The sequence below is a fragment of the Mustela nigripes genome, chromosome 16 (genome assembly GCF_022355385.1).
Source record: "Mustela nigripes isolate SB6536 chromosome 16, MUSNIG.SB6536, whole genome shotgun sequence".
In the NCBI taxonomy this organism is placed as follows: domain Eukaryota; kingdom Metazoa; phylum Chordata; class Mammalia; order Carnivora; family Mustelidae; genus Mustela; species Mustela nigripes.
In genome coordinates, this window is record NC_081572.1 from 11,266,547 (window position 1) to 11,279,032 (window position 12,486).

A 12,486-nucleotide genomic window follows, 5' to 3' on the forward strand; every position below is an offset into this window, starting at 1 on the left:
GTCACCGACAGAGCAGCCACCCCCGTGTCCGGCAGACGCCCTGCAACGGAGCCAGATGACGGCAGGGGACGCAGCAGGTCCCCTCTGATTTATCTCCACCATTGGGAATCCCTGGGGACCCGGGCGGCTTCAGGGCTGGAACCAAACACCGTCCAAAGCGTCTTGCCCGGACGTCTGCTTCCCACTCAGTCTGACCAGGGAGTCCTTGACCCTGAGATCACGCTGTTCTTCCGCGAGCCGGAGACGGGCTTGGGCCTCGTTTTCAGAGTCCAGATAGCGATCCCGTCTCGTGCCCGCCCCTGGCCCCCCTTCTTAGAAATCTGGAAATCAGATTGATCACCACATGCAACTTCTCTAATGTAGGGAAGAGGTAGCATTGGGAACCACTTAACGGCTTCACGATGGCCCCTCCGCAGGACAAACAAGCCCTCGGTGCCCTTCTGGCACGGCCAGCAGAGAACGTCCCGAGCTGTTGCGGGTGGGCAGGATGCAATGCGAAGGCACAGTTCCTTCCCGCTGCCTCGAGCACATCCCCCAGCGCTGGGGCGGGCGGGGAGTTGGCCCAGGGCCCGGGCCCACGGGGCTGTCTCACCTCCACCTGTGCCTTGCTCCCCCAGCCGACCAGAAGAACCTTCGACCTGGACTGGCTACATGGGAAAAATGTTCATGGCTGCTTCCAACTACCTCCCCACCCAGGTGTCAGACATGATGAACCAGGACAGGGCCTTCGCCACCGGACGTCTGAACTTCTCTGGGCAGAGGAACATCTGCTCGCTCTCCACGTACGTACGGCCCCGCCCACCCTCCGCGGGCAAAAGCCTTCGCCGGGCTGTTTGCCCAGAGTGCAAAGTCCCCAAACACGTGCAGGGAGCCAAAGGACAAGAGACGGCCAAGAGGAAGGGTGAGCAGACTCGAAGGCTGCCGTGTCCGTCAGCTGCTTTTCCTCCCTGGTTGTCATGCCTGTTTTGGGGGGGCGGGGGTGCCGGAAGCTGGCACGGGAACCCCAACTTTCTGGTGATAATGACACTATCTTGAAAGCAACTCCCGTTTTTACATAACTCTGTAACAAGGCTCTAGTTCCACAGTCCGGGTTCAGACACCTCTGGGCTTGATAGATACTTTATCTAAGTGGTTTAAAGGAGTTTATTAAAGAAGCGAAACATTTTTTTTTTTTTAATTTGATAAAACTAGCCAGCAATGCAGTGGGCCAAGTTTGTCCTTTGTCCTTTCTGTCACCGTAAAAGACAGAGAGCCACATAAGCCAAAAGTTGTATCCTGCTCAGGTCAGCGGATATTTTGCTGCCGTGGCTTTTTGTGGAGTAAGAGCGGGCACACGACACGCCTCCTTCTGTCTCATGCCCAGTTACTTTCAAAGACAAGAAATAATCCTCCAGGTAGATCACTAGGGCCAAAAACACCCAGAATCAAGGGCCCATGGGCTGGGTAAAGGCTTCTGGGGGCAGGAGAAGCCAGTGTGACGGCCAAGGTGGGTGAGGCTTTGTATCTGAAGCTGGCCCATCACCTGTCACTGCTGAGACCACAGCACATGTTTCCCTTGGCTTCTAGGATCCAGAAACTGCCGAGGCTGCTGGTCGCATCGTCTAATGGACACCTTTACATCTACAACTTGGACCCTCAGGACGGAGGAGAATGTGTCTTAATCAAGACCCACAGGTGAAGAGACTAGTTTTCACAAAAGCCTTTTAAGAGCTGGCTGTGTCGAGCAGAGCAGCTCCCTGAGCCGCGAACGACAAGCCTCAGGGCCCTCGCTTGTCTTCCTCGCCGGCCTTCTCAGAGGCAGAGCTCGAGCGGGCACGCGCTTCGTGCGGGGCTCAGTGTCCAGTGCCCTCACCACCCAGGACGCTCTAGAAAAGTGCCGGGATGAGTACCACGTGCTCGAAGAAAGGGAATGTCTTCCTGCAGCCTTTCCTCCTCGTGCATAATGGGTGCTCAACAGTGGTGCCCAAACAGAATCCAGAAGTTCTCCTGACATCTGTGACTGAGAGCAAGGCGACCTCCTCCAGCGGCGACAGGACAGCGCGAGCCCCCCACTGCGAGTGTGGCTCGGCGTCCTCGCCAGGTGTTTCAGGAAGAGCAGAGGGCCCATCCTCGCTCAGTGCATATACGAGAAAGAAGCTAAACATTAGAAGAAAGAAGCTAACCATTTTTTTTTTAACTTGATAAAACTAGCCAGCAACGCGGTGGGCCAAGAGCAAGAGAAAGGGGGTCACTGGGAGTTGCATGATTGACACGGGCCGTTCAAGGTCCCTGGGAGGTCACATGACCCAGCGGTGTCCAGATAGGTCTATACTTTAAGCTCGAGTGGGCAAGCCTGAGCTTCCGGGTGCTTTTCCTTCTGGCAATAGCCTGGATATGTGATGATCTCTTTTTTCTCTCCCCTTCCCCCAATTGCTGTAATTAGCTTGATTAGCTCAGGAACAACGGAAGAAAATAAAGAAAATGACCTCAGACCTTCATTACCTCAGTCTTACGCAGCAACTGTAGCCAGACCAAGCACCTCGTCGGCCTCCACGGTGCCAGGTGAGTGTGGATGGGGGGGCCTGGCCGGGGGCACCGTGGGGCCGCCTTTCCGACCGTGCTTTCTCTCTGCACCGTCACCCGTGGATGGAACACGCTCCCTGAACCCCTTCCCTCCTCCAGTGTGGCCGTGAGAACAGCCTTTCAAGTCAGGTCCCTAAACCTGGCAGGCAGAGCCCCAAACGAATAGGGTCACCCCTCTGAGAATTGGCCACAGGTGGAGAGTTGGCGGTGCCTGGGGTAGAAGGTGGGTGAGGTCGGCCGGAGCCTTGGAAACTGCACCTCGTGGGGACCTGACTCCTCTGCAGCAGTCTCTCCGTCCAGTTTTGGTACATGTGCTGCCGAAGCGAGCACCAGTCTCTCTCCATTCTAAAGGCAAAAGCAGCTTCCCGTGGTTTCCCTGGAGGCTCCCGCCCCGGGCTCATAGCGTAAGAAGAGGAGACCGTGGGGCTTCTCTCATGTCTCATTCTTGGTTTCCAGGTTATTCTGAGGACGGCGGAGCCCTCCGAGGAGAGGTTATTCCCGAACATGAGTTTGCCACCGGACCAGTGTGTCTTGATGACGAGAATGAATTCCCCCCTGTGAGCATTAGGAATCCCTAAGAGTGGCTCAGTCTGTGCGCTTAGAAGGAAGCCTTCACCTTGGGCAGGAGGCGAAGTCACTTTCCCTGTCCTCTCGCGCTGTCACAGCTAACCTCCCCTCTAATAGTCCGAAGCCACGGCGGCTGCCCTGTGCCGCAGGCCCCACAGACCAGCCGGCAGGTGTCAGGCTAAAGCTGGCAGCATTCCAATAACGAATACTAATCCGGGGAGTCTCAGCAGCCTGGAGGCATTTTAACCGGGCTTCCTTTGCACTCTCTGTGCTGCACCGGAGGTGGGTATCCGTGCCTGCATAAACTCCATTTGCCGGAGGCTCCTTTTAAGGATGTCTTTGCAGAATACTGCCACCTTTTTGCTAAGGATGATTCTCTCACAGGGCTGGGCCTCTGTGCTCCGCAAGCCAGCTAGACCCTCACCCTCCTCAGGCTCTCACCGCCGACCTGGGCTCTCCCGGGCTCCCCGCCCGGCAGTCAGGTAGAGAGTGGGAGGCCCGGTGGAGCGCTCTGCTGCCTTTCCCTGCGTCCTGCTTCAGCCCTTATGGCAACAAGCACCCTCCTGGTGGGCCCGTTGCAAGGCTTGGCTTCTTCCAGCATTCCTGTCTGAAGAGAGGATCCTTGCTCTGGGTGGCTGCCGGCGCCTCCTTAGCTTCTGATTCTTCAAGCTTCCATTTCGAGCAACCTGCAGACAGCTCTTGGGAGCTACGGTTAGAGTGGGGCACAGATACACCGGAAATCATTTAGACTTGGAAGCCGTGTTTGGGCCCAGACTCAAAGAGCTGTGGAGTCAGGCTCCTGCAGCTGGACTGGGCTCCTCGGGGCCTGTTGGGTCTCAGGCTACAGTGTTTTCCCCAGAGCACTACTTCACATCAGTTGAAATTCCATTTGCAAAAGGATGGCATCCAGGTCTAGTTTCTTTCTTGTAGAAGTCCTGGGGCGACCTGGTAAGCCCAGTCAGCTTTTTTTTAAAAAAAAAAAAGGCTGTTTGGGGCCCTCCGTGCATGACGAGAGGGATGGGGTTGGGACAGCCCATAAAGGCTCTGCAGAGTTCTGCTTGAGAGGTACATTTCTGGCTTTTAATAGGCAGATTGCCAAACCCAGTGCCAATAAGTCCAGTTTATATTTTAGGGGTGGAAAGCACTGGTTCTTAAAAACACTCATTATAAATATAAAATCAGCTGTCGGCTTGCTGTCTCCTGATAAACCAGTTGTTTTGCCTTTGGGTTCTCATACCCCAACTAGCCATAAAGGGGGTTCTTCCATTCCCCTCAAGAGTTGGCGGTCAGTTACCCGAGGTTGTATCTTCTAGGAACCAGAGCAGAGCAGACGTCGGGGGATAACTGTGTCCCACGACATCCGGGTTTAGAGGCTTCACCCACTAGGTTCCATTTCAGTAGTTTTGGTGAAAGTCTGTGACTGCTACAAGAGACTATTTGATTATTAATTAGGTCCTTAACTGTCATCAAAGTAAGCTCTACAACCTCTTGTACTTAAACAATTGGCGTACTTCAGATACTGGCTTTCAGGAGATGGTCCCCTGCCAAAGAAAACCTGCATAAAATAATAGGTACACTGTGTCTATCCTGTGTTTGAAGTTTAAAAAAAAAAAAAATGGAGATGCTTAAAATCTAGTGATAGAACTTGTCAAGAGGCCTGTTCACCTAAACACTGCCAGGAAGCTGGGTATGAGCCGCTTGTCCCATCTCCCTCTTAAGAACCAAACACATAAAGTTGGTTTAACTTGCTTCTGGGATTTTTACTTAGACACAAGGAAGGCCTCCTGCCAGTGAGAGTGTGGCTCGCTGAATGAGATCCCGGTTAGACCCTACAGCTGGTGGTTGGGGTCATGGAGGCCATCAAGACCCCAGCCCCGCCCTCCAGCCTCCAGACAGACAGGGAGGACAGGACCGAGCTGCTGTGGACTCCCAGTGTGGCGGCAGACAGCCTTGTCCATCTCACTACACGGGGGTCAGAGGTATGAGGGCCACAGGGACCTCCTCTCGACATGGACCATCTCGTGCCCTTATTGGCAACGATGTCCAACAGGAGAGGAGATGTGGACAACTCCTCTCCTTCCCTTATTCTCATCAGTGTGCCTGTTACACATACGTGGCCAGAATTCACACCTCTACCCACATCTCTTAAAAACTTCTGGGATCGTGAAAAGATCTTGGAGTCTCAGCTTTGTTCAAACCACCTCTCTTTCAGCTCAGATCATGGGCTTGCCCCGCTAATCTCAGGAGGGGCTCCCTGGGCCTTTGCCTTCAGAACACAGGTCATTGCAAGTGGGTCTTCCCTTGTTTTCGTTTTGTGTGTGTGTGTGTGTGTGTGTGTGTTTTAAAATATACTCACATGTCCCTGGATCTGATCACTCTTATCTCCTTGAGATTTACTCTGCTCCATAAACAATAAGAGAACCGATCATTTCAGGTACTGTAGAAAGGTGCCACATTTGGGAAGCTGTTTTTGTTGTAAGAACACATCAACCTTTACAAGTCTGTGTATTCTCTCCAACTAGTCTTACTCTCGTGAGCAGGAGTAAGGGAATTGGGACCAAGGGTATTTACCGACTTTTTAGTAGTGACTTAGCAGTCTGTGTTTACAAAATGAGCCTTTAAAAAAATGCATATACATATAAATACCCACACATGTACACACATTTTATACACAGTATTTTTTTGGAAACTGTGCCACACTCGTCTACACCTAAGATGGGTGGATTTTCTCTGGCCGCGAGTGACGGCCAGTCCGTGGACATGCGGAAAATCTCCACAGCGCCCAGCCTCCCCCTGCTGACCCCGTGTGGGCTCAGATCTGTTAATAATGCAGCCTGCCTAACCACCTCTTCCTGGAAAGAGTAAGGCCATTCTGTTTTGATTTTGGTAGATAATCTTGTGCCGTGGAAGTCAGAAGGGCAAAACGAAGCAGTCTTGATGAGAAGCGCACCTCAGAAATCAGGACACCCCCCTGTCAGGTGGTTTTGGAGAAAACAAGGAAGGTGGAAGAATGGAGTGCAGTTGTGTGTGCAGAAAGGGGGGCAGGGGCCGCCTGCTTAAGCCACAGGACATGGTTCACTGCTCTCCGAGCTCTCCTCTGCCCTGGTTGCCAGTGGATACGAGAGACACTATAGACACATCTTGCTATCCGAAATATTGTTACAGCCATAGTGTCAATGTTAACCAACCACATTGGTCTATAACCGGAACTTATATGATGAAGGGCATTCTTTTAAATGTATGCCATGTAAAAATGTACTTATAGGAAGATCTCTTTGAATTGTATTTCTTGTATATTACGTACATAGAGAGACTGTTTTCTGCCAGGCAAAGTATTTTTGCAGTGATTGCAATAAATCATTTATTACCTTTTGAGTCCCATTTAGGACACTAATAATAAAATCATGGCAATTCATTTTTGAGGTTTTCAACTTTTATTTCTTCCTGGTTTTAGGAAGCAGGAAGGATGCCTAAAATCTTTAGAATACAGTCCTCCGATCTTTAAAAGCGGGAGGAGGGAGGCGAGCGGAGCCATGGATTTCTGTGGGTTCTTCTGTGCTGAGACCCGGAAACCTCTAACTCGGTCCTAGTCTGCGTCGGTGCTACTCAAGGTCTCCCCCAGCAGCCGCCCAGAAATGGAGCCTCTTGGGCCCCACCCCCAGACCCACAGATCAGAGTCTGCACTTCTGCAAGCTCCCAGCTGACAGGGATGCATATTAAAGATGGAGAAGCAGTGTCCTCCATCCCAGCTGGGATGAACCTATGCTAAAGCGACCAGCCAAACTGGGCGCAGAGAAAGGAAACTGAAATACAGTAAGTGCTGTGTCAGGGCACGTGGCCAGCATTTTCCTAAATCGCCTTCTTTCATCCTCAGATTCAAAGAATCACAGCCAGGGCTTGACCCAGATCTAGCTCCGAAGTCCGAATGCTCTTGGCTCGACCACCACACGCGGGAGGGGCTGCCGGGGGCACAACACAGTGGCTTCAGGACAATAGTCAGAGACTTAGTTTTACAGCATCTGGAGCTGGAGCTGGGACTTGCCCTCGCTTCCTAACACCTTCTGCCTGGGGGGAAATCGGTCTGGCAGATGCTCTGGGACTCTGGCAACGGCAGGCGACGTGGTGGGGACTGCAGCAGGGGGTCACAGAAGGATCATGAGTGTAATCTGCTCTGGAGGTGTTGTCACCAGCAATGTCTAGGAGGACATCGGCGAGGACCTCCCTGACCACGGGCAGTACGCCCTGGTATTCGGCACCGTCTCTGTCTAGAGGCACAGCTTCCCCAGCATCGTCTTCCAGGTTAAAGATCAGAGGCGGCTCGTGATGCTGCGCAGGCCCCACGGCCCCATCACAGGCTCTGGCTCCACCTAGAGAGAGGGTGACAACAAGTACCCCGTCAGACTAGCTTTGGCCCTGTGCTGGGAAGAGGAGAATCGTGATTGACCATACACTCATCCAAACAGCCCAGGTCTTCAATATTCAAACAACTGTTCTGCCTGTCCAAGGAATCGCCTGGAGATTCATTCCAGGGATGCTCCCATTGTCCAGAATGACTTGGAACTTCTCCCGAACTTGCCTTCAGAGCCCTTAGGACAGCCAATCAGGGATCTCTCCTCTCTACCCTTTGTGAGGAAATAAGATCTCTTCCCCTAAACACTGATTTCTTGAACACCAAAATCCGCATCAGGTGGACGGGGCAGGAAGGCGAGGCGAGTCATTTCACTTTGGGTTGCAGCTGAGATTCTTGTACGAACTCGAATCTGGCTACGGAGGCAGCCTCAGAAGAGGAGCAACAAAAAATGGGAGTCATGGCTGCATCCTTAGCTCTTAATGATTCAGGTGACTGTTTTTTTTTTTTCCCCGCCTTTTCCATTCAAAAAATAGGTATCTGGCAGAAGTTAATATAATTCGACCGAATAAACAAAAGGAATCCCTGCAAAGGACAGCCACCAGAAATGTGGCAATCCCTGAATGCCTCCTTGAGCTCTGAGCTTCCTGGCAGCCAAACAATAGGGCAGAAACTCATCAGTTGCTCAGGGAAAGCCATGCTCTTGCCTACTTGTCCTCCTTAATGGTCTTCCTCCTACAGCTGACATTCAGGTCACTCGGCAGAACCCGAGAGTGCCTGTCTGTGCCTAGAATCTGGAGTCCAATTTGGCTCTTCATTGCCAAGAAAGGGCAGACAGAGAATGAGGTTTGCAGTCAGTCGAGCAAGGCCAGCGGTGAATGCCTCTTAGAAAAATGTAAGACTTCCACTCCACAGAATCATGGAACAAGCACTCCTACGGATAACACTTCTAAATTCTAGGCAACATATTTAGGAAAAAAAAAAAAAAAAAAAAGGAAGGCACCAGGAAGTTACCAAGGTAGGCAGAAACTGAAAAGAACTTGATCACTGAAACACAGAGGTCACGGGGGTTGGGTCTGCGTTTAAGAGACCCATCCCCCAACAGAGACACCCCTCAACCTGTGTAGCAGGGAGGAGCTAGAGCCCAGCGAGGGAACTGTAGTCCGTTTGACTTGAGCTCTTTGGGACAGAGCTCAGGGTTGCCTGAGAAAATGGACGAGTAGAAATCTCAGGAAGGAGGAGGGAGCCAGAGAGGAGAAAGCCCCAAAATTCGCGGATAAACTCCCTCCACATCATTCTCTAATGTAGTAGATGTCAAGACATGTTGTTTATCTGAAATAGTTTTGAGTAATAAGGATGAGAATTTTCAAAGAGAAGGGGAAGGGAGGGATCAAAACAGGGCACACTCTTCCTCCCCAACACACACCCAGATGCGTGGGGCTCCGTCCTCCCCACCCTCGTGCTCACCATCCCGGGACTTGGTGACTCTTCAGAAGAAGAACTTCCCTCCCCTGGGTGTCATAATTCCTGTCCGATTGTGATCGTTTCTGAACAGTCCGATGACTTCATAGTAACATTCAGGATTCCAATCCCGTGGGGCCAAGGGCTTTCTGGCAGGGCTGTGACTTCTGAAATTAACTCGGCCTGCAGAACCCATACCTCTGAGATAATGTAATGTAAGGACTGTAATCTAGAAACTTTCCATCTGAAAGCATAACAAATATCTGACTGGTTTGTATTTTAGGCTTTGGAGAATCAATAATTCTTGTGGCATTTTTAATATCCCTCAAGTTATGAACTCAAAGAACTTGTTTTGTTTTTATGCCACGTTTTTCTTCGGGATCACGTATTTACACTCAAGGAAAATCATTTCTGTTCTTTATAATTCTTTGGAATGCTCTAACATGAAACAACTGAATCAAATTGGAATCTGCACCAGGTCCCAGATTTTGTTTTGCTTATTTTTTTTGTTTTTCATTCACTGAAAGAAAAATGTTAGGGTCCCTGGGAGGTATGAGGCGCTGTGTTCAGCACTTAAAGACAACAAAAAGGAAACATCTTACAAAGCTCAAAACTAGTAGGGGAAATAAAACATGGACCCAAATGATTGGCATACACGGCAGAACGTGATCATGATCAGAGGTTCCCCAAACTGTACCCAGCGGGGAAGATGAGAGGGAGTTTTATGACCTGACTGGGGTACTGAGAGAGGTTTTGATATGAGGCCAAGGACGAAGGCCATTGCTCTTGGAGAACTGACCCTGGAAAAGTGTGGGGACCCAGGCTGGAAGGAGCCTGAACTCAGTGGGCAGCAAGAAGCCACTGGAAGATTCTGAGAATCAAACGGACCCAGTATCGCATTTCTACAACGTACATTTAAGACGGTTGGCTAATGAACCACGATGAAGAGACTTCTGTCGGTTTGCTAACTCAACCTCTCAAGTCTATTTTCTGAAACAGTCCATTGTCCAGTAAATTACACTTTAAAGTATCCCTAAGCTCCCATTTCATGTTCAGCCAAACTGGCATTTAAAGCCAAACAACGGAATGAAACGCTCTTCAGGGGAAAGGAACCGTGTTAAGCGTGCTGACCGGCTCTGAGCTTGCTGGAAATGTCAGCCAATGGCAGAAAGACCTTGTTTTCCTGTTCGTGGGGGCAGAGGGCCTGTGCTGGGACAGGGGTGGGGGTGCCTTGGGCCCCGGGAGCTCCCTGTAGGAGGCTAGCCCCCACCCACTCCTGGAGGCCTCCGGGAAGATCTGGGCAGGGGACACCTGACTCACCGCTGATGTAGAAGGCCTTGTAGCGCCCCAGGCGGACCGTCTGAAGGGCTCCATACTCTCCAGCCGCCCCACTGTTAGGATGCAAAAGTACCTGAGGAAGAGGAGCAGGACTTCCTAACCAGACAGCCACGCTGGTGACTCCCCGGAAAGCATTCCTTTCTCCGTCCTGGTGCCCAGCCTACCAACCCCACCCCAACATGGCCCCAAATGCCCACCAACCCGGGCCTATGGGCCACACCAGCCAACCCCCCTGCGAGGCCTCCCTGAAGTAGCTGTCTGGCCAGTTAATTAAATCAGAGTGGGCTGTCGCTCGCGGCAGATTCCTGCAGAATGCACAGGGTCCAGGGCAAAATCAAAGTGAGAGAAACCTTGTTCAATGCCAAAGAACGTCAAGAGGGCACAGCATCAGCTCTTGAAACTGGCTGCAGGGCTGTCCTAAGTGCAGGGGACTCCATGTGACACGCCAGTCACCCACCTGCCAGGACCCCAGCCCTCAAGTTCACGCTAGGGCCTGGGGATCTGCCTGTCTCCCAGATCTTCCCAGGGACTCTGGCACAGGTGTTCCTTAGATCTCCTTGGAAGAACAGCTTCTTTAGCATCCCCCTGACTTTCGGGCTCTCCCTCGAGTAAGGGTGGCCAGAGAAGGCATCCTTGAGAGGCATGGTTTCTCCAGAAGTGAGCACAGCCTAACACGGATGTCCTCACCTTTGACTCAATCCTAACATTCGGACTGAGGAAATCCTCATCAGACCATGGATGAAAGCATCACCCTATAGAGCGGAAACACACCTAATTCAGGCTTTGCCAAGGGCAGGATTTGGTAGAAAATAAATGACTGGTGTCCTTGGTCAGTTGGTGGGTTTGGGCTGCAAGCAGGAGGCCGCCCTGGGATGAACCATGACCGATATATATTACTGGAAAGGCGCTTACGTGATTCAAAGTTTCCATGGGGCTAAAAAAAAAAAAAAAAAAAAAAAATGAGAAACATCTGTTGGAGCAGTAAACAGCTGTCCCCCCAAGTTTCCCGGCTCCGAGAGGATGCCGCGGAGGGCGGGGCTCCTCCCACACCTGCAGCTTCCATGCTATGCTCTCGTGACAGTCCCCGCAAGGTCCCCAGCCAGTGTGATGACAGCAGGCTCCTTCCAAACAGGAAAAGGAGTCGTAACTCAAAACCCACTCTTCTGCCAGGCCTGCAGGAAGCCAAGCCCGTCACCGCAGGAGGCCGTTTGGTTTCCTCCTGGAGAAGGCAGGAAGTGGGGGACTGGGAAAAACGACCCAAGACGTGCTCAGACATCCAGGAGGTGGGAGTCGCGCTCCGCTGGTTCAAATCGTGACCATGATTTGAGACTCTGTCACAGAAATTCCGTCAGGGTGGGCTGCCAGGTCCAGGATATTTATGCCGCGTTACCAGAGGCAACTTCCAAAATCCAAGAGGAAGAGGAAGCAAAACTTCAGGTTGGCTCCCGCTCCAAAACAGGGATGGGTTTTGTTTTCCTTCGTGCAGACTGGCCAGGGCGTTCTTGTTTCTATCAACAGAGGAAGAAGGCTGGCAAATTTACACATGAATCACCGCTGAAGACTGGTCCTCTCCGGGGACACTGGGTCGGAATTTCAAAGATAACTTTATCTTCTGCAACCCAGCTGCACCGGCTTCCCAGCTTCCTTACCTGTTCCCTTTGTTCCATTTTGTTTTAAGCAGGTGAGCATCTCCTCGGGCCCTAGAGGTCCGGGGGTTTGTGGTACATGCGTGCACACGCGCGCGCACACACATGCAGGTGAGGCTGCAAAGCCCTGCTCCAGAAGGGGTCAGCCACCCGGCAGGGCGGCTTCCACCACTAGGGGCCTCCCTAAGAGAAGTGATGCCACTTCCTGAGCCTTGCAACCCAGTGCCCAGCTCCTGGGCAGATGGCCTCCCGGAAGGTGCCATGTCTTTCAGGACCCACAGCAGCCCCAGACCGGTTTGGACTGGCAGATGCAGAGCCATTAAAGAAGCCTTCCCTTTGCTGACAATGTGTGGACTTGGTGGTGACCTAGAGCTGTTGGAGGACTCGACCCCTGGGGACATGACAACCTCGCGTGCTTCTATCGGGGCAAACACAAAAGCGGGATACCCGGGGCAGCCTCCCCAGTCAGGCGCCCCACACCTCCCTGTGGTTGCCCTCAGGACCCAGATGCAGACCAAGTGCAAGACAGCGCAGGCTGCTGGCAGCCGCTACGGGTTTTAAACA

At 52.0% G+C, this 12,486-nt stretch overlaps 2 protein-coding genes across 8 annotated transcripts in view; one reads left to right on the forward strand and one right to left on the reverse strand.

Annotated features, from left to right (window-relative positions):
- WIPI1 (WD repeat domain, phosphoinositide interacting 1) overlaps positions 1 to 6,544 on the forward strand; it is a 33,239-nt gene extending 26,695 nt beyond the window's left edge. The window contains exons 9-13 of the mRNA XM_059381117.1: positions 618 to 782; positions 1,567 to 1,674; positions 2,423 to 2,541; positions 3,019 to 3,119; positions 6,020 to 6,544. Coding sequence (XP_059237100.1) covers positions 618 to 782; positions 1,567 to 1,674; positions 2,423 to 2,541; positions 3,019 to 3,119; positions 6,020 to 6,067 — 541 coding nt within the window. The 3' untranslated portion in view covers positions 6,068 to 6,544. The remainder of the gene's footprint in view (positions 1 to 617; positions 783 to 1,566; positions 1,675 to 2,422; positions 2,542 to 3,018; positions 3,120 to 6,019) is intronic.
- A 90-nt stretch (positions 6,545 to 6,634) lies between these two features.
- ARSG (arylsulfatase G) overlaps positions 6,635 to 12,486 on the reverse strand; it is a 101,562-nt gene continuing 95,710 nt past the window's right edge. For 4 of the 7 annotated variants that reach the window (XM_059381113.1, XM_059381110.1, XM_059381111.1 and 1 more), the window contains 2 exons: positions 10,259 to 10,349; positions 6,635 to 7,496 (listed from right to left, as the gene is read on the reverse strand). In XM_059381113.1, the coding sequence (XP_059237096.1) occupies positions 7,126 to 7,496; positions 10,259 to 10,349 (462 nt within the window). In that variant the 3' untranslated portion in view covers positions 6,635 to 7,125. Of the gene's footprint in view, positions 7,497 to 8,944; positions 9,122 to 10,258; positions 10,350 to 11,047; positions 11,211 to 12,486 lie in introns of those variants that run through there. The other 3 variants (XR_009400544.1, XM_059381114.1, XR_009400545.1) reach the window with 3 other exon arrangements.